Source organism: Hemicordylus capensis, chromosome 9 (assembly GCF_027244095.1).
Source record: "Hemicordylus capensis ecotype Gifberg chromosome 9, rHemCap1.1.pri, whole genome shotgun sequence".
Classification (NCBI taxonomy): domain Eukaryota; kingdom Metazoa; phylum Chordata; class Lepidosauria; order Squamata; family Cordylidae; genus Hemicordylus; species Hemicordylus capensis.
Window position 1 is genome coordinate 18,063,387 of NC_069665.1, and position 20,508 is coordinate 18,083,894.

Sequence of the window (20,508 nt, forward strand, 5' to 3'; positions counted from 1 at the left end):
AAAGGGGACACATTTTGCAGGGGGTGACTTTTAAAAAACAACAACAACCCATGCTAGCATAGACCAGTGTAATTGTACACTTATTTATTTATAATTTTACTTTGTTCTTCCTTGGCAAACCTCACCAGGGCAACTTACATGGGGCTGTTGTATGATCTCCCATTCGTGCACTGACCAGGCTGAAACTGGCTTAGCTTTAACTATGCAGCTGCACTATCATTTACACTTTAAAACGGAGGAAAATAGGTTTTTAAAATCATCTCTCTGTTGTATATAGACTATATCATATTTCACAATATAATTGTTGTCTTGTCTCTGGCTGAAGGATTTGCTGATATCAACAGGTGTAGCAGCATCAAGTCAGCCAAATGGACAAAGAGAGCATAAGACACAGAAAACCAAGTTCCAACCAAGGAGCCGGTGAACTGTCTGTCGAGACGATGAAATCCAAATCTATGAATCTACAGAAAGAGGCAAGACTATAGCATATATTATCTTCAAAGATGGATTCTGTAATGTTTTAAACTCTGTAAACTGAACACTCCATAAATAGTTTGTATAGAAATGAAATTTTCTTACATTAGTATTTGTGAGTAATAATTCCTGTCCTAGCAATTGACTGGATAATATTTTCAAACGCATTTTTTACAACTCTTACTGGGGAAAAGAAGCAATTTCTGTGGCAATCTACCGGATGACCAGTATTGCACAAGACAGACATGCTGCTTGCTATTGACAGAACCGAACCGCTTTTAAAAAAAACGCTTGAGGATGATAAAACTATCTACTGCAGATCTATTTGTTTGTGTATGCTGTAGATGCCACACTGAATGACGCGTGAAAGGGAGATGTATGTCTGTTACATAGGAAGCTGCCTTATTGTATAGCAAATCAGAGCATCGGTCTACATTAGTCTACTATTCTGCATTGACTGGCAGCTCCAGGGTTTCAGACAGGGATCTTTCCCAGCCTAACCTGGAGATGCTAGAGATTGAACCTAGAAACTTTTGCATGCAAAGTGGATACTTTTTCACAGAGTTGGACCTTCCCCTGTTAATAGGAAGGGGGCGATGTTAGGAAGCCTCAGCTGAACCATGGCTCCCCTTCCCTTTCATTGCCCATTATCTGTCCCAGGATAGATGTGGGAGAAACGTGCCACATAAAAAACAGAAATCAGCCATTGTGCCCCGGTTCCAAATATGTTTCCTTAGAAATAAATCAAGCTAAGTTTAGTGGGACATGAGGCCAAACCAGACATGATGTGGTGTGGTGGATCCATTATTAGGCTCTCCCCTAATTGTTGTTTTGCTAATTGGCTGCTTTGAAGGTTGAGGGAGTGGTGCTTTTGAGTCACCCCTGCTAACTGAGGGGTGCGCTTTTTAAAGTGGCGATTCTCTTATATGTAGCAGGGGGAGAACAACTGGTTCTATCCACCCCCAGCACAGTATCTCTCCATTGGCTCTTGTTGGTGTTTACCTTATGTGCCTTTTTTTTTTTTTTTTTTTTTTTGCTTGTGAGCCATTTGGGGACAGGGAACCATCTTATGTTTTTATTCCTTCCTATGTAAAAAGCTCTGGAAACTTTTGTTGGAAAGTGGTGTATAAATAGTAGTAGCAGTAGTAGAAAGAGTGTTTACCCTTTTCCATGTTGCAAATCCCACCTCCAAGTGGCCATTAGTTCTGTTTTGGGCTGGGGGGAGATAAATATAGATGCTGTACCTGTCTCCCTCCCACCAACCCCTAATCTTCTGAGCCACTAATTAGCAAAACGGAAACTGTGGGAGATCCTAATCACCAAGTATAGTTTGACCCTTAGTATGTTTAGAATTACATCCTGAGACACATTCTCACTCCCACCAGGAGGCGGGATGGCGCTTGATAGCAAAGGCAATGTTAATCACATGCTATCTTGTCAACATCAAATTATCTAGGTAGGAGCTCCAGGATTAATGGTATAAACAGGCAAGCAAACTGTCTTGTGATGTTTGCACCTGAGTTAATAGTAGAATGTCAGTTGCAAAAAGTGGAGATAATGGTGAAGCCCTTTGAAGTCCCAAACAAACCAAAAAAATTTTCTGCTCCCTGGAATGTCAAGTTAATGTTTGCATTGCAGCTCAGGTTATTACTCATAATTGCTTTACCTGTTAATGGAGATGAGAAGCTAAACATATAGACCCATTATTCTTCCCCTTGAATCCATTTGCTGAATTCAAAATTAAGACTGCAAGCAGTTTTCTTGGCACTGAACATGAAACATTCTTGTTCAGTACAGAGCGTTTATAGCTGCACATTCTATACTCATCTCGGAAAGCTGGTTAGGCTTGCTGAAACCTTATGTAACAAAATCTTCCACTACAATATCATGTTCTAGCTGCAAAGCTTTGCAGGAGCAGAATGTTAATGGCTGAAAAGCATGATAGCCGAACATCTATGTTTGACCCTGGTAATTTGGACAGCAGCTTCATTTTTGTTCATTAGGATCACCTTCTTTACAAGGAGAATGTTTGAGCTTCCATAGTCATCTATTTAAGGAGAGCCCTGTTGTATCTGAACAAGAGTTCAGCAAGTCCAGAATCTTGTTTTCCCTGGTGGCCAGCCAGATACTTTCAGGAAGTTCACAAACAAGGTATGAAGGCAATAGCCCTCTGCCTTTCAACAACTGGTATTCAGACACATACTCTGCTATTATGGCTGATACCCATTGATTGACCTCTCCTCCATGGTTGGCTGCCATTAGAATATCTGATTAAATGGATGATGCTATAATCCAGCAAAGTAGTGTTTATGTTCTTGACCTTCATGACAAGTTGCCGTATGAAGAGCAGCAAAAAGTAGCTATATAGTTTATTGTTGTCTCCTGCAGTTTGTTGCTTCTATTTATAAGAAGCTGGCAATCTCATAAGATCTGCAAAATAATTTTTCAGGGACATGAGCGCTTATGAAGAGATGTGATGGCTATTATCAAAAGCTGTTAAGGCTCAGTTTTATCACCTTCCTTTATGAGCTTAGGCTGGTATGGTGTTCTCTCTCCCTCTCCCTCGTTATATTGCATTAAATATTAGAATGACCCAACCAGTGCTGAATTCACTTCCATTTCTTCTCCTAGGTGGGTCTGATAAGTGGAATCTGTGTCATTGTTGGAACAGTAATAGGTTCGGGAATCTTCATTTCTCCTAAGTCAGTACTGGCTAATGTTGGAGCAGTTGGACCATGTCTAGTCATCTGGGCAGCCTGCGGAGTTCTTGCTACATTAGGTAAACCCTCGCTAGTATTTCTGACTTCCTTGTTCCTTGCAGTGTAATGTTTTGTGCAGCCTTGTTATTTCAGCAGCTGACATGTTCCACAGCCTTACAAAGATGGAGAGAGTTGCACCCTCACAGAGAGGCTGCTGCAGAGCTCAGGCAAAGGCTTGCCATGCAACCAATTGTGCGTGCAGGAGATGGGAGAAGGGATTTTTGCTGCACTCCCCTCCCTCTAAAAGTCCTTTTTGGCTTGCAGAAATATGTCCCTGAGAATCATGTGACACTCAGGGATATATTTCTGCAAGCCAAAAAGGACTTTTGTAGGGAGGGGAGCGCAGTGGAAATCGCTCCCCTCCCCTTGGGCATGTAATCAGCTGTGTGGCAAGCCTTTGGCTGAGCTCCACAGCAGCCTCCCTATGGGGCTCCAGCTCTTGCTCTGCCCTCATAATGCTGCAGAATGTTCAATACAACAGCTGAATTAATTCCTGAAAGAATCCTCACCGTGTCAAATGTTCATAGTTTTTAAGCTGTTTATTTCTCCTTTGTTTCCCTGGTTTATGCTACTCTGTGCTGCAGCAAGTGATTAAAAAAAAACTGTAATATGTATATGTGAGAACTGGGCCTAAGAACTGCTATTTCTCATTGTCCTTAATTTGTTGTGCCCCCCCTCCCCTCGGATCATTCACGGCAAAGAATGATGACATGGACAGTGTTCAGTAGGCATCCTTGATTATACTAGCACAACCAGAGCTCTCACAAGTGGGATGGTTGTTGTTGTTGTTGTTGTTATTTTTACATTTATATCCCGCTCTTCCTCCAAGGAGCCCAGAGCGGTGTACTACATACTTGAGTTTCTCCTCACAACAACCCTGCGAAGTAGGTTAGGCTGAGAGAGAAGTGACTGGCCCAGAGTCACCCAGCAAGTATCATGGCTGAGTGGGGATTTGAACTTAGGTCTCCCCAGTCCTAGTCCAGCACTCTAACCACTATACCACGCTGGCTCACTTGATTGTATTTGTGAAGGGCAATGCTGTCTCCTCCATGTCATGCTTCTGTTGTAGGGACACTGTATTTTATCACTATAGCACAATTTTGAATTCCTGGGGAAATGCTATCAGTGGAGGATAGCATTTCCCCAGAAATTCAAAATTGTGCTATAGTGATAAAATGCAGTGTCCCTACAACAGAAGCATGACATGGAGGAGACTATATCTCCAACAACAAAACTAGCATTTAATTAGAATTGGAGCCATTATCTGCTTGTCTGCAGGGTAGGGGGATTTGCCATAGGCTCAGAGAATCTCCTTCCCTTTCCAACTAGAACCCTCCAAGACTCATTCATTCATTCATTCATTCATTCATTCATTCAATATTGACTTTCACTCTTTCTGTTAAACCTTTGGCACAATCTCCTCATACCAATCTCTTGCGGAAACTAAGCATAAGTAAGTTTAACTTACTTATGTAAGTGCAAACAATCCCGTGAAGTGATTTGTTGCCTCCCATGTGTCTTTTTATATTGTAAGCTCCTGAGGGCAGGGAACTGCTTTTTCATTCTCTGTAAACTGCCATGTGCATAGATGGGGTGCTGTATAAATACAATAATACTAAGGTGGGCAGCAGCAGCAGTCAGTGGGCTGCCGGCTTAAAGTATTTCAAAACTACATCTCTGCCTTCTTCAGGGGCGCTATGTTTTGCTGAACTTGGCACAATGATAACAAAATCAGGAGGAGAATATCCTTATCTGATGGAAGCATTTGGCCCAATACCTGCATACTTGTTTTCCTGGACCAGTCTAATAGTCATCAAGCCCAGCTCTTTTGCCATCATTTGCCTCAGCTTTGCAGAGTATGCATCAGCTCCATTTTATCCAGGATGTGACCCTCCAGTAGCTGTCACTAAGTGCCTTGCTGCTGCAGCCATTGGTGAGTACCTGGCTTTTGCTCAACAAGACCAACAGCTTGCTAGACACCGCTTGCTCCAGCCAACCAGCAACCATCTCTGGACAGAACTACAAAGCATATGGGTGAATTCGGCTCCTTGTGCATTGATGCAAATGTGTGGGTCAGTTAGACAACAGATGCATGCAAATGAGAGAGCTGCTGGTGCACTGCAGTGGCCCAGAGACGGAGCTACAAACTGGGAAGTCCCAGTTTGAATGTTCACCTCTGTAAAGCCACACTTCAGCCCTTCGATGTCTTTACAGGGCTGTTCTAAGGATTACCTTGAGACAATGTCTGTGAAGTACTTTTAACACTTGAAAGCAGTATACAAATGCTTTTAAAAAATTTTCAACAAAAGCCTGTGTGATTTACTAAAAAGATTGGATGATGTTTTATCCATTCAGTCTCTGTGAAGTGAGTCATGCTGCAGGTTGGTCATACACTAGTACCCTGATAAAGTGTGCCATCAAGTCAATTTCGACTCCTGGCACCCCTGGCACCCCTGGCACCCACAGAGCCCTGTGGTTGTCTTTGGTAGAATACAGGAGGGGTTTACCATTGCCTCCTCCCATGCAGTATAAGATGATGCCTTTCAGCATCTTCATATAACACTGCTGCCCAATATAGTACCAGCGGGGATTTGAACAGGCAACCTTCTGCTTATTAGTCAAGCATTTCCCCACTGCACTGCTTAAGGTAGTACACTGATGCAGCAAAGCAAATCCAAACACAGATGTCCCCAGATTCCCTTGCATCTGGGAAATCACAAAGTGCATCTGGGAAATCACAAAGTGCATCTGGATTTGTGGTGTGAATGGAAAGGTGTATTCCTATTTGTTACCTTGTCACATCACTTTAACTGACAGTGTGCTTCCTCTCTTTGTTCTGAATACCTTATAGGCCACCATGCACTAGTCTTCATATGAAACGGCCTTATACCAACTATTGGTACATGTGGCTCAGAATTGTCTATACTGAACTGGCAGTGGCCCTCCAGGGTTTCAGAGAGGACTCATAGGGACATAGGAATCTGCCATATACTGAGTCAGACCATAGGTCCATTTAGCTCAGTATTGTCTACCCTGACTAGCAACGGCTTCTCCAAGGTTGCAAGCAGGAGTCTCTCTCAGCCCTGTCTTGGAGATGACAGGGAAGGAACTTGGAACCCTCTGCATGCACACATGCAAATGCTCTTCCCAGAGCGGCTGCTCCATCCCCTAAGGGGAATATCTTACAGTGTTTACACATGTAGTCTCCTATTCAAATGCCAGCCAGGGTGGACCCTGCTTAGCTAAGGGGACAAGTCATGCTTGCTACCACAAGACCAGCTCTTGTCTAAAGACCAGCAAAGGTCTTTCATAGTCTTGACTGGCAAGGCCACAGATTGAACCTGTGGCCTTCTGCATGTGAAACCCATGCTCTTCCATTGAGCTATGTTAATATTTGTATTGTATAACTGTCTTATAATTTTATATTGTTTTAAATGTTTTGTAAACTGCCTTGAGATTGTTTTAGTGAAAGGCAGTATAAAAAACCATCTGTCTATCAATCAATCAATAATGTGAGGCTAGTGGGAGAAATCACAGAAGTTTGTGCCAAGGAGTGAACTCTAGTCTGGGGCACCCTGTTCAAAGCTGGGAGGCATTGTGATTGCTCAGACCAGTCATAAGTAATGCCAGTGTTTGATGCACAACCAGTGAACACATAGCCATCTTGTTCCCAAGATTGCCAGGCCTCTTTCCCTGGACTGGAGCTGTAAGGGTTCCATCAACATAGTGCAGTTAAGTTGCGTCTTTCACCCTAAACATAGTACATTATCATTTTTAAAATAGCACTTTATTATTAATATAACACCAGCAAAAGAGCATATGAAGCTACCTTACATTGTCAGACTTTAGTCTGTCTAGCCCAGTATTGTCTGCTCTGACTAGGCAGGTGACCTCTTCAGGGTCTTAGTCTTTAGTCTTTTGCAGCACTTGTTCTCTAAGAGTGCTTTCAGACAGCAATCAACTAGGCATTGAGAAGAGCTTTGGAGTAAATTCTAGGCGAGAGCTTATTCAACATCCACACATTCCCGTGGGATTCCATTGTCTTTTCCAGGGGGGTCTCATGCACGATTGGCATGGAAAGGCCAATTGCCAGGAACAATGTCCACAGTTCCAGCTGCTGGCCAGCTCTTACTTTCCAAGACTATAACCCACAGCTTTTTTATTCAGCCTTTCTGAGGAATGGGGAAGTGTGTTATGAATTCTTGTATTCACAGAACACAAGAGCTGACTGGCATGTGGTGCTGCAGAAACTGCATGAGGTCCCTGTGAAGAACTAACTGACTGGTTAAGAATTGTGTGTGTGTTTATATGTTGCTTGGTCTTGGGGTTAGTGAGTTAAAGCATGGCAGCAACAGTTGCCCGGTATTTAGATTGAAGTGTGCTGTAGAGTCAGTTGGAAGTTAACGGTCAAGGAAGCAGCTGGGAGAAAGGGACTCGGACTGAAGAACAGTAAACTGTAACTGCTTGTGCTTTGATCTGTGTATTTCATGGAGAGGATCAAGTTATGTTTCTATTTCTTTTTCTTTGTAAATTCATTTTTCCCCAAAAAATATTTTATTTCTTTCAAAAATATTTGGACTTTATCTATTGGAGTAATTAATACCTCATGCCTAAATCATCCCTGCATCATCAAGGGCAGTAGAGATATTATAGGAGAAGATTGAAGATAAGTGGCCGCAGTTGATACAGGTATGGTCCTGATCACCATCTGACCTATGCGTGAGATCCTGCTGGAAGAGATGGCGGAAGTTCACGGGAATGTGTGGATGCTGAATAAGCTTTTGCCTAAAATGTTCTTGCAAGGTCTTCTCAGTGCACCATTTGTTGCCATCTGGAAGAGCCCTTTTGACTGGGATCATCTGTTTAAGCAGGGACCGTCTGCATGCAAAGCACATGCTCTATCATTGAGCTATGACCCTTCCCTAGAGAAATTAACAAAATGGTGTGACATTTGGAAACCTGACACAAATTTTTGGACAGGACTTAACATCGGGGGAGGGGGAGGAAGCAAGGTTCTGAATATATTAGTTAATGAGAAGTGGACGTTGTGCCATCTGATTTGCATCCTTTCTCATTATGCTCTGTTGTTCCCTCCTTTTCATAGTGATAATTACTCTAGTGAATGCACTGAGTGTGAAGTTAGCAAGCTACATGCAAAATGTTCTTACTGGTGCTAAAATGGTGATTGTTGTAATTATCATTGTAAGTGGCATCGTTCTCCTGGCCAAAGGTATGTGAACGTCTTTTTGCAGATTCTAGGGGTTGTTGGTTTTTGTTTTTTTTGCAAAGTCTGGATTTGATCTGAGGGTTTCCTCACTTTCATTTGTTGGAATATATATAGCTTTTTAAAATTATTATTATTATTATTAACACAGTCAGTCATTATTATTAATTCGATTTCTATACCGCCCTTCCAAAAATGGCTCAGGGCAGTTTACACAGAGAAATAACAAATAGGATGAATCCCTGTCCCCAAAGGGCTCTCAGTCTAAAAGAAACATAAGATAGACACCAGCAGCTGTCACTGGAAGTACTGTGCTGGGGGTGAATAGGGCCAGTTACTCTCCCCCTGATAAATAAAGAGAATCACCACATTAAAAGGTGCCTCTTTGCCAAGTTAGCACTTTCCTTCTACAAAAGAAATTTTTGCAATTAGGAAATAGCAATTTCCTTCTACATAAACTGAGAGTTCATCACATATATTGAATATAACACACAATTTTGATAAAATAACATTTTTGAATTAGATTCATTTTAAAATCCAGCATAAATTCATTTTAAAATTCAGCATATTGCTCTAAAAATTGCAAGTGTTTTATTTTAATTTAATTTTTAAAGTCTAAATCCTGCATTTTAGCACAAAAACTTCCATGCCAACTGACAACAGAGATTAAAACAATATAATCAAACAATTGAATATGTGTGGACAGCGGCACAAAGCAGACCTCCTCTGATAGCCCAGCTATTCATTACAGTTTAGGTGAACATTCCACTACACAAAACTTTAGATTAGTGTGGGGAGGGAACAAGCACAGCTTATCTGCAGACTATCTCTGTTTTCTAGGCCTTCTGAGTATATGACTATTAAAGCTACTGAAGAGATTATACAGGCCCAAGTTATCTCAAAGGCCTGCATTGATAAACTAAAATTGTTTCCTCCACTCACAGTCCCTGTCTCATCCTGAGGCCTCTGGGGTTGCCTCTTAAAGAGGCAGTACACAACAGAATTAGCAATAAAAACAATATAAGCAGAAACATAAAACAAATCTACACACTCCAGCAATAAAATAATCAGTAGAAACAGAACATAGGCGATAACATACATAGGCAGAACGTCCGAACTGACCCGAACCACAACCAGTTAATATATTATCAATCATGCGATTAGAGGCTAGTTTGGATGTGGGGACAGGAAGAAGAGGCATGCTCCTATTCTTTCTTGCGTGATGGGCCCCAAACTGGCCCACTGGGTAGGAGTGAGGAGGCCTACAATAGAGAGATGCTCCTGGGAAATTATTATATGTGGTTTGAAACCCAGGGGGAGGGGAGGAAGCACAACGAAACATCACCCATAAAGGAAAAAAGACATTAACAATGTTGGGAAATCACCACTGATGTTTGTTTTGCAGGAAATACGCAGAACTTTAACAATTCGTTTGATGGTCCCCCACTTTCCGTGGGTGCAATTAGCCTGGCATTTTATAATGGACTCTGGGCATATGATGGATGGTAATATATTTTTATTACTGTCATTAGCAGTTAAAGTATAACAGTTTATACCTGACTCTAATCTCTCCTCATCACAGTGCCACAAAGCTCATGTTTGGAAATGTTGACGTTTTGAGTTCTTAATACTGAGAATCAAGATGACCGTGGGGAGTACTGGCAACATATCTTAAGTTTTGATCACTGGCAGAATGAAAAGGAAAGTCCTCATCTTATAAGGGTTTTAAGGGAGAGCCAGCATGGTGTAGTGGTTAGAGTGCTGGACTAGGACTGGGGAGACCTGAGTTCAAACCCCCATTCATCCATAAAACTAGCTGGGTGACTCTGGGCCAGTCACTTCTCTCCCAGCCTAACCTACTTCACAGGTTTGTTGTGAAAGAGAAACTCAAGTATGTAGTACACCGCTCTGGGCTCCTTGGAGGAAGAGCAGGATATAAATATAATAATAATAATAATAATAATATTAGAATACTTAGTATAGTATTCCTATAGATTTTTTTGAGTATGCAAAGCACTTCACATGTATTAATTTGATGTAATCCTTACAAAAACCATTGTGGGTGCAATTTTTGTAGAAATATGGGATATAAATTTAATAATAGTGGCTGACATAATGTGCAGCTTTACGGAGGCATACTACAGCACTGTGGGACTTTTACAGACTTAAGAGAGAGAGTCGGAGCTACTCAGAAGTGGTGGACATGTGGCCATGTTTCCCTATTTGGGACACTGGAGAAACTTTCAGAAGCCCCTTCTGAGCAGCCCTGATGTTCACTTTGAAGGTTGTGACAGCCTTGCAGTGAAGCATTACGCCTCCATAAGCTACCCACCATGTCTGCCTCTATTTTTCATAGCAGAGATATAGCTTGTGGTAGTGACCATGAATTGTCCCCTTTGCTAAGCAGGGTCTGCCCTGTTTTGCATTTGGATGGGTGACTACATGTGAGCACTGTAATATTCCCTTTACAGGATGGAGCCATAGGTCAGTGGAAGAGCATCTGCTTTGGATGCAGAAGGTCACAGGTTCAGTCCCTGCTAGCATCTCCAGGCAGGGCTGAGAAAGACTCTTGCCTGAAACCTTGGAGAATCACGGCCAGACAATGTAGACAGTACTGGGCTAGATGGACCAATGGTCTGATTCGGTATAAGGCAGCTTCCTATGTTCCTATCCCCATATTGTAGCTTGGATGTGGAAACTGAGAAGGCTTACCTAAAGTCACTTAGTTTGCTCATGACAGAGGTGAGATTCAGATGAGGAAAGTCCTGATTAGCCAAAGGAAGAATCTCGTGATGTTTGTGCCTTCCCTGGTGGTTTTTAAAATCAGATATGCTGTAAGCCAGTAAAAGAGATCTGTATGCGAAAAGCGGCTTCTGCTCAAGCAGAGGTGACACAGATGCAGGTATGCAATCCCAACAGTGGTCTTTCAGGTCCTCTTTCTGGCTGGATGGTTCTTTTGATGTGGATGAGGATGCACATTCACACCCAAGACACCACTTTATTCCATATGACCTAATTGTGCATATCAAGAGCTGGATTGGGGCCAAGTAAGGGCTGCCATAGCTGCTTGAAGAGAGGATAACAGTAAACTTTGCAGAAAACCCCAGAATTAGTTTTTTTAAATAATGAAAATGCTATCATTCAAACTTCATGGCTCAGCTAGAAGGTTGGTTCTGAAGGCCAGTTTTATATCTTATAGGAAGATAAGGCAATGCAATTTGTTTATTATACTTTCCCCCCTGCAGTCTTGCTTGATGGTACCCATACTAAGCTGTAGCAGGGTTTGACTGACCTGCACTGTTTGCAACTGCTGATTAACCATCAAAGCATTCTTATTCTTGGAACGGGACTGACTTCTGGACAAATTAAACAATTCTAACGCATGCATAACACTAGAGAGGGAAGCTAAAGTGCAAGCAGAAACAGGTGCAAGTTCTTAGAAGGTGACGGGGGACCATAATTTGGCTAAAACTTTGGGGGGGTGAGGGGCTAAGGCTTGTGGGCTTAATTAAGGCTCCCCTGACTTTCCCCTACCATAACTTGAGCACTGTTTACTCCATAAATAATGGTGTAAAGATGAGAAGATAGAGATGAACCTGAGAGATGAACCATATGAACCTTCCAGGGCCCTCCGCTCAGTATCTCAGGCCCTGCTCATGGCCTCACCACTAGCAGAGATACAGTTGGCGGGGACTAGAGACAGAGCCTTTTCGGTCGTGGCCCTTTGGCTATGGAACGCCCTTGCTGAAGAGCTTTGCCATGCTCCCTCCCTCAGTGTTTTTAAAAAACAATTGAAAACATGACTTTTTAAAGAAGCTTTTTAATGTCTCATCTCTGTTTATATCTGGTAGATTCTTTTGTTTTTATAGTACTTTTTTTTAGTTTTTAAAATAACTTTTAAGTTGAAACTTTTTAAAAAATGTAATTTTAAATGTTTTAACTTGGTCTTTTAACATGTTTAACTTAAAGTTGGTTAACTTCATCTTATTTTACATTGTATCTTTTTATTAATGTTGTGAGTCGCCCCGAGCAGTAGTGTACTGGATGGGTGGGGTAGGCATAAATAAAGAAACAAATAAACAAATTCAATATGCAGCTTGCAGGTCTGCTGATTATAGCTTCGGGAAACTGGGTGAATCCTCTATAATAAAAGCCCTGGGTGTGCGCCCGTGTCTCTGCGCCCGTGTCTCCTTCGGCCATTCTGGGCATGCGCAGAGCGCATGCCCAGAACATCCGAGGGAGATACGGCCGCAGGCACCAGGCAGCCATGTTGGCTCCCGTCTGGGTGGAGGAGAAGCGGCTGCCGCGAAGCCGGGCGGGGGGAAGAGGCGGTGGGGGAAGCCAGGTGAGGCGGCAGCGGAGCCGCGGCCGAGGCCTGGCGGCGGCGCCGAAGCCAGGCAGGGGGAAGAGGACCCCCCCACCCAAAACCTCCGCGGAGGACCCCCCCACCCAAACCAAAACCACCGTGGAGGCCCCCACCCACCCAAAACCACCGCGGGAGGCGGAAGGCTCGGGCGGGAGGAGGAGGCGGAGGAGGGCGGAGAAGGCTACTAGCGCCCGTTATTTCAACGGGCTGAAAGATACTAGTGAAGTATATAGTACCAAGAGGGACTGCTACTAAGTTAGACAAATTGGGTCATTGTTCTTTCCATGCAATTTACTTCAGAGATTGTTGGAACTGTTACATGGAGCTCTATATCCATCAAACACTGAAGGCATGTGCTTCCTATGTGGAACATCAGTTTGCATTTTCATGAGTACCTGTCTGTCTGAATTGATTTCAGATGTAGAGAACTGAGTCTTATGTAAGTGTTGGCATTTCACTTCCGATATTACTGACGTGGAGAGAGGCAAGGAAGAGTGGAGGTTGAAGATTCGGAAGTCAGTCCAGTATGAGTCAGAGGTAGAGCTTAGAACAGAGTTCCTCTATCCTACACCTATAGACTGAAATGAATTTGTTGTTGTCTTAGTAGCAAGATATTTCTGATACAGGACACAGATTCTATAGCTGATAAAGAAGCATTAACCAAAAATACAAATACAAATCCGGAAATCCAGAGAGCTTTCCAATTTTGTCAAGAGTGTTATAAGTCACACTAAAATAATGTCTAGTTACTAAAGTACATTACTTTAACCACATGATTGAGGCTAGCTTGTTTTTCATTCAATAGATAGCTGGATCAAAGCTGTGGTGTGTGTGGGGTTAAACCCTTTGCCTCTACCATGGTCTCAGTCTGGATTGGGGGGGCGGGGGCTTAATCTGTGATGCCTGATGATGTGGACAAGCTGCTTGGGGCGGTGCAGCCTACCGCTTGTTCTCCGGATCCTTGCCCAACTTGGCTGCTTCTATTTAGCAGGGAGATTGTTGGGGATGGCTTAGTTAATATCATTAACTCATCGCTGAGGGAGGGTAGGATGCCGCCTTGTTTGAAGAAGGCAATGATTAGACCACTTCTTAAGAAGCCTTTCCTAGATCCCTCAGTCATGGATAGGTATGGGCCGGTCTCCAATCTCCCATGGTTGGCCAAGGTGACTGAGAGAGTGGTGGCTAACCAGCTCCAGGTGGTTTTGGAGGAAACCGATTATCTAGACCCATTTCAAACTGGCTTTAGAGCGGGCTATGGGGTTGAATCTGTCTTGGTCGGCCTGATGGATGACCTTTACCGGGGAATTGACAGAGGGAGTGTAACTCTGTTGGTTCTTTTGGATCTCTCGGTGGTGTTCGATACCGTTGACCATGGTATCCTTCTGGATCACCTGGGGGAATTGGGGATAGGAGGCACTGCTTTGCAGTGGTTCCACTCCTATCTCTCAGGCAGATTCCAGATGGTGCAGCTTGGTGACAGTTCCTCTTTAAAATGGGAGCTATTAAATGGAGTCCCTTAGGGCTCCATTCTGTCACCAATGCTTTTTAATATTTACATGAAACTGCTGAGTGAGGTCATTAGGAGATTTGGTGCTGGGTGTTATCAGTATGCTGACACCCAAATCTATTTATCATCATCATCATCATCATCAAATGGCATTCACTCCCTAAATGCCTGCCTACAGGCAGTAATGGGCTGGATGAGGGATAACAAATTGAAGCTGAATTCCAAGCAAGATGGAGGTGCTCATTGTGGGGGATCAGAATTTAAGGGATGAGTTAGATCATCCTGTGCTGGATGAGGTTACACTCCCCCAGAAGGAACAGGTTTGCAGCTTGGGAGTGCTCTTGGATCCAGGCCTCACCATAGTATCTCAGGTGGAGGCTATGGTCTGGAGCGCTTTCTATCAGCTTTGGCTGATTCAACAGCTGTGTCCATTCCTTGAAGAGAACCATCTCAAAACAGTGGTGCATCAGCTGGTAACCTCCAGGCTCAACTACTGCAATGAGCTCTACGTGGGGCTGCCTTTGTATATAGTTTGGAAACTTCAGTTAGTTCAAAATGCGGCAGCCAGATTGGTCTCTGGGGTAACCCAGAGAGACCATATTATGCCTGTCTTAAAACAGCTGCACTGGCTGCTGATATGTTTCCGGGTGAAATACAAAGTGCTGGTTATTACCTTTAAAGCTCTGAACGGCGAGGCTACCTTAGAGAGCGCCTTTTTCGGTATGATCCCCATCGCTTGTTGAGGTCATCTGGAAAGGTCCATCTCCAGTTACCACTGGTACGACTGGTGGTGACTTGGAACCGGGCCTTTTCTGTAGCTGCTCCTGGTCTATGGAATGCACTCCTGGCAGATATCCGCAGTTTAGGCTTGCTGTCGGCCTTTAAGAGAGCCCTAAAAACTTAATTGTTTGGCCTGGCCTTCCAAGGCTTGTAAAGTGTTGTTGTTGTTTTTAAGTATTTTAAATGGTTCTAATTGTTTTTGAATTGTTTTTAGCACAGTGTTTTGAATTGTCTTTTTTAATGTCCTTTTAAAAGTTGTTGTAGCCTCTGGATGGGGCGGTTTATAAATGTAATAAATAATAATAACAATAATAAAATAATAATAATGTCACCAGTGAAAGCTCCCTTCCCAGGCAAATAGCTGTGGGAGAGCATTCCAGATTGAGACTGTGGGGTGATAGAGTGAACTCCACCACACCCCATTGAAAATCTGTGTCTGGGCTACATTGCTTCAGATGATAGATGTGGGGTGTGTGTGATGTCACATGACTGAATGCTTCTCTAAAAACTCCCTGCATGTAAAAAACGAGCATGTCATGGCTAGTCCACACTTCCGCCTGATGTGTTAGTTTTCTACATGAAATATCTTTCTTTAAAAAACAAATTGTATGACGATGCATTTGGTCATGTGAGCTTCACTTGCAGTCTGAAGGGATGCAGCCCAGATACAGATGGACCTCGTTATTCATGGAGATTCCATTCCTTGCTTACGACCGCAAATCACAAAATCATGAATAACGAGGCATTGTGTGTATGGGAATCAGGGGGTTAGTTTCTGGAGCCTGGAAGATGATCTAAAAAATCAGTAAAAAGGCAGAAATAAGGAATGCAGCACAGCACTGTACTTGGCCACCTCAGATCTTACACTCTCCCACTCTCTAGCTCCTCCCGTAATGTATACATTACTGTAAACATGAAGCTTCCTTACCCCACAGTTGAAGTTCAGCACTTAGCAGCACAAACTCCAGGCCTGACTGGTTGGCCGGTTGGCCAGAGAGGCATCACAGGATTGGAGCCAGTTCACGTGAACACACATAGGAGTTCCTTCACTACCACCCCCGCCACAACGTTCAAGGTCCATGTTCAAGGTCCAAGATTCAAGTTAAGGGTCCAAGTGTCAAGTTCAAGGTACAAGTGTCCAAAACCACAGAAATGCAACACACTCTACTGCGAATATGGAATCTGGTGCTTATTTTTAAAGCATGGATACACAAAAACGCAAATACTGAAACGGCATTTAACGAGGTCCACTGGTACAGGGGTTACCATATCAGTGGAAACTAGGTATGGAAACTTACAGACTACTAACGCTGGAGGAGTCTCAAAGACTTCAGTGGAACTTCTCAAGTGGCCTTATGAATTGCTTCATTCACTAGGTCTGGTGTGATTGAAATGGAATAGTAATTATGATAATATTTTGTATTACCACCAACAGTATTAATAATGAATGCTGTAGGACATTTATCCAAGGTTACAAGTAAATGTAATATAGGTGAGGAGAGCTGGTCTTGTGGAAGCAAGCATGACTTGTACCCTTAAGCTAAGCAGGGCCCGCCATGGCTGCATATGAATGGGAGACGATGTGTGAGCACTGGAAGATATTCCCCTTAGGGGATGGAACAGCTCTGGGAAGAGCAGATGGTTTGAAGCTCCCTCTCTGGTAGCATCTCCAAGATAGGGCAGAGAGAGACTCCTGCCTGCAACCTTGGAGAAGCCACTGCCAGTCTGTGTAGACAATATTGAGCTAGATGGACCAGTGGTCTGACTCACTATTTTGTTTTTTTATTTATTGTTGCATTTACTGTATATACCGCCTTTCATTAAAAGACAACCCCAAGGCGGTTTACAAAAGTTAAAACATACAATAAAAGACAATAAAAATATTAAGCTCAAAATATATATTTAAAAAATAGACCAAATTTAAAATCTATAAAATACTAGCATAAAAACATTACAACAGGTAAAAACACACAGAAGCAGCCACTGTGCGAAACAGGATGCTGGACTAGATGGGCCTTGAGCCTGATCCAGCAGGGCTGTTCTTATGTTAGCAGTTATATGGCAGCTTCCTATGTTAAGTGGCTTGCAGCATGTTTACCTGGAAATAAATCCCCGTGGGTTCAGTGAGGCTTTCGCCCAAGTAAGTGTGCACATTATTGCAGCCTTACCAAATAATGTCAGTGCTTCTTTGCTTCCAGGAATCAACTCAATTACATCACAGAGGAACTAAAAAATCCTTATAGGTAAGAAAAACTAATCCATACACAAATATATGCAGATTCAATTGATCTATCCATCCATTAACTAATGCTGATTTTATTAATCAAATCTTTCTTTAATCAGGTGACAACCCTACTAATAGCTTTATTTATATTTATATTGCTTAGGAATCTGCCACTATCTATAATTATTGGAATCCCATTGGTCACAGTTTGTTATGTTCTGATCAATATTTCATATTTTACGGTTATGACATCAACAGAACTTTTGCAATCTCAAGCTGTTGCTGTGGTGAGTACCTTATCATTTAAGCAAATGTTTATAGAAAAATGTGTTGTTTTTGTTTCAGGAATGAGGTCATCTGACAGAAATACAAACTTCTGTTATCAGATGTGCAATTCCAAACATGTTTCCTGAGAAGTAGGTCTCACTGAGCTCAGTGGTACTTACACCCCAGTAAATATGCTTTGATTTGTGTAATCCTAAACACATTAGGAAATGAACTCTCCTGGAAACAGTGGACTTCCATCTGAGCAGACGTGTGGGGATTGCACTGTTGATCTAGTTTGTTTTAAAGTACGCACACGTGTCTAAGGTACCATTATTAAAACAGTCAATGTCTAGCTATACAGGTTGAGCATCTCTTATCCGGACTGCTTGGGACCAGAAGTGTTCCAGATTTTGGAATATTTTCATAGTGTGCTAACTTGAGCATGGGATCCAAGTCTAAACATGAAAGGTTACTGTATTTTCCCTCTAGAGCCAAAACAAGAACATGAAAAAATATTAAAAAGCTTCACAATAAAAACAGAGCCGCAACTAGAAAGAATTACAGACAAATTATAGCATGTTTAAAAGCAGCAAAACTTGGAATCTGCGAGCAAGTGAGGGGGGCTCTCCTCCTCTCCTCTTCCACTTTTTAAATATTTTAAATCATCTTCCGCAATCTCAGCAATTTTAGCTGGGGTGACGGGCTCAGCATCTCCCCAAGGGAATGTGCAGCATCCAGCCAGTGGCGTCTCCTCATGCTGAGAGAGGGGAGGGACCCAGGCAGGAGGAGGACGATGAGGGGGTGGGCTTCCAATTGCAAAAGTGGTCTGCTTTTGCTTGCCCGCATGTTCTGCTTGTGGATCGGGCACACTTGAGGAGAGGAAGGCAGGTAGCTGCGCCTTCAGCTAGTTCTGTTTGGGAACTGAAGTGTTTTCCTTTTGCTATTGAGCTCTGTGTGTGTGAGAGCGCAATTATTACAGCAGTTGTCACGGCTTCTTAAATAAATAAATAAATAAATAAAAATAAAATAAAATAAAATTAAATTAAATTAAATTAAATGTTTGTCGCTCGCTGCTTGATGGCTTCTGGCATAAACAAGGTCCATCAGGATGGGACTTGCAATGGGACTTCTAAAGCTACTCGTCATTGTAGTTCATCAGAGGAAGGAAATCAGGAAATGCATATGAAAACGTGTAAGAATATCGCCCAGCTCACCAAGGTAATAAATAAATAAATAAAAATTGTTTGGCGCATGCCATGGTGGTTTCCGGATTTCAGAGCATTCCAGATTTTGGATGTCCGGATAAGGGATACTCAACCTGTATTTGTGCATATTCTTCTTTGCTCGTTCCCTCTGCTGTCTTCCTTGTCCCAAATGCTGCTAAAAATGTAGTTTGTAAGCTCCTTGTGTCGGGGGACTGTCTTGTAGCATGTATACTGGGAGTTGTTCCGTGAACATTTGCGTTGAGTTCTGGTTCAATCATCAGTATTTTATTTATTTTTTGCACTCTGCTTGTTCCAGTTCAGACAGTGGGCAACTTCTTGTCTAACTTTGTTACAATTAAGCATCATTGTAATCAATGATACAGGGTAGTCATGACTAACTTACCTTGTCTCATTGACTTCAACAGTGCTTAGTCATGACTAACTGGTTTGGATGTTGCCTAACTTTTATGTTGCCTAACTTTTAAAGGAGGCTCAGTAACTGGTTCAAACATGTTGAACTGGTTTAGATATCATTCGATTCATGAAGAATAAGATCAAACTCTTTTGCTTACCATGTAAGCAAGTCAGTTCCTTCCATTGTGCCATAGAAATAATAATCAGTTGACAGCCCGAAAGAAAACAAGCGCATTATAACAGAGATATTCTATTTTTTAACAGTCAATGCATATTTTTTCATGAAGCACCTTTATTATTCCTGCATCTCAGCATGCCTGGTTGGCAGGCGACTGTACATAATTCTAATTCCTTCCATCACAGACATATGGTGACAGGGTTCTTTATCCTGCTTCTTGGATAGTTCCTCTCTTTGTGGCCTTCTCTACTATCGGAGCTGCCAATGGGACATGCTTTACTGCTGGCAGGTAAAACTCTCAACTACTTGATATGCAATTCCAACATAAGATGTGAACTTTTTCTCAAACCTTTTAATAGGACTCTGATTTGCAATCTTCTATACATAAAATAAAATTCCCCATAAGATCAATATAAATCACAGTAACAGCAGCTGATGAAAGGCATGTGTGCCACAGAGGTCAGTTGGGCTTTCAATGACAATGCTGGATCTGTCGGCATTTCCAGACTGTGTCCCTGATCCTTTAGATGGAGTGCAACTCCATCTGGAAAAGATTGAACATCACCTCTAACATCAAACAAACCACCCACCAGCAGAACTGTCAGTCTATTTGCCCTCATTCAGTCCGTTATTGATCTCAGACACTAATTCAACACCTCCACTGACTCACCAGCATCGGATGAAAATGAGAAACAGAGCTGGGTGTCATTGGCATACTGATGGCATCATACTCCAAATCTTCAGAGGACCTCACTCGTTAGTTTCACGTAGAAGTTAAATGACATGGGAGCATGGGTAATTAGGGCATTGCTAGTTGCTAAACAGGGGCAGCAGGGAAATGCTTGACTAACATGCAGAAGGTTGCTGATTCGAATCCCTGCTGGTACTATATTGGGCAGAAGCAATATAGGAAGATGCTGGAAGGCATAATCTCACACTGCGCGGGAGGTGGCAATGGTAAACCCCTCCTGTATTATACCAAAGAAAACCACAGGGCTCTGTGAGTGCTAGAAATCGACACTGACTTGACGGCACACTTTACGTTTAAATGGGTGATCCTCAAACACTGGAGGTGTAAGGCCCCACCAAATCTCGAGAAATGGATTGAAG

The 20,508-nt window shown here is 42.6% G+C and overlaps 1 protein-coding gene across 1 annotated transcript in view; it reads left to right on the plus strand.

Moving 5' to 3' along the window:
- The first annotated feature begins 368 nt into the window (after positions 1–368).
- SLC7A9 (solute carrier family 7 member 9) overlaps positions 369–20,508 on the plus strand; it is a 33,029-nt gene continuing 12,889 nt past the window's right edge. The window contains exons 1-8 of the mRNA XM_053270877.1: positions 369–473; positions 3,106–3,253; positions 4,924–5,166; positions 8,338–8,463; positions 9,863–9,962; positions 17,309–17,353; positions 17,498–17,621; positions 19,584–19,687. Coding sequence (XP_053126852.1) covers positions 369–473; positions 3,106–3,253; positions 4,924–5,166; positions 8,338–8,463; positions 9,863–9,962; positions 17,309–17,353; positions 17,498–17,621; positions 19,584–19,687 — 995 coding nt within the window. The remainder of the gene's footprint in view (positions 474–3,105; positions 3,254–4,923; positions 5,167–8,337; positions 8,464–9,862; positions 9,963–17,308; positions 17,354–17,497; positions 17,622–19,583; positions 19,688–20,508) is intronic.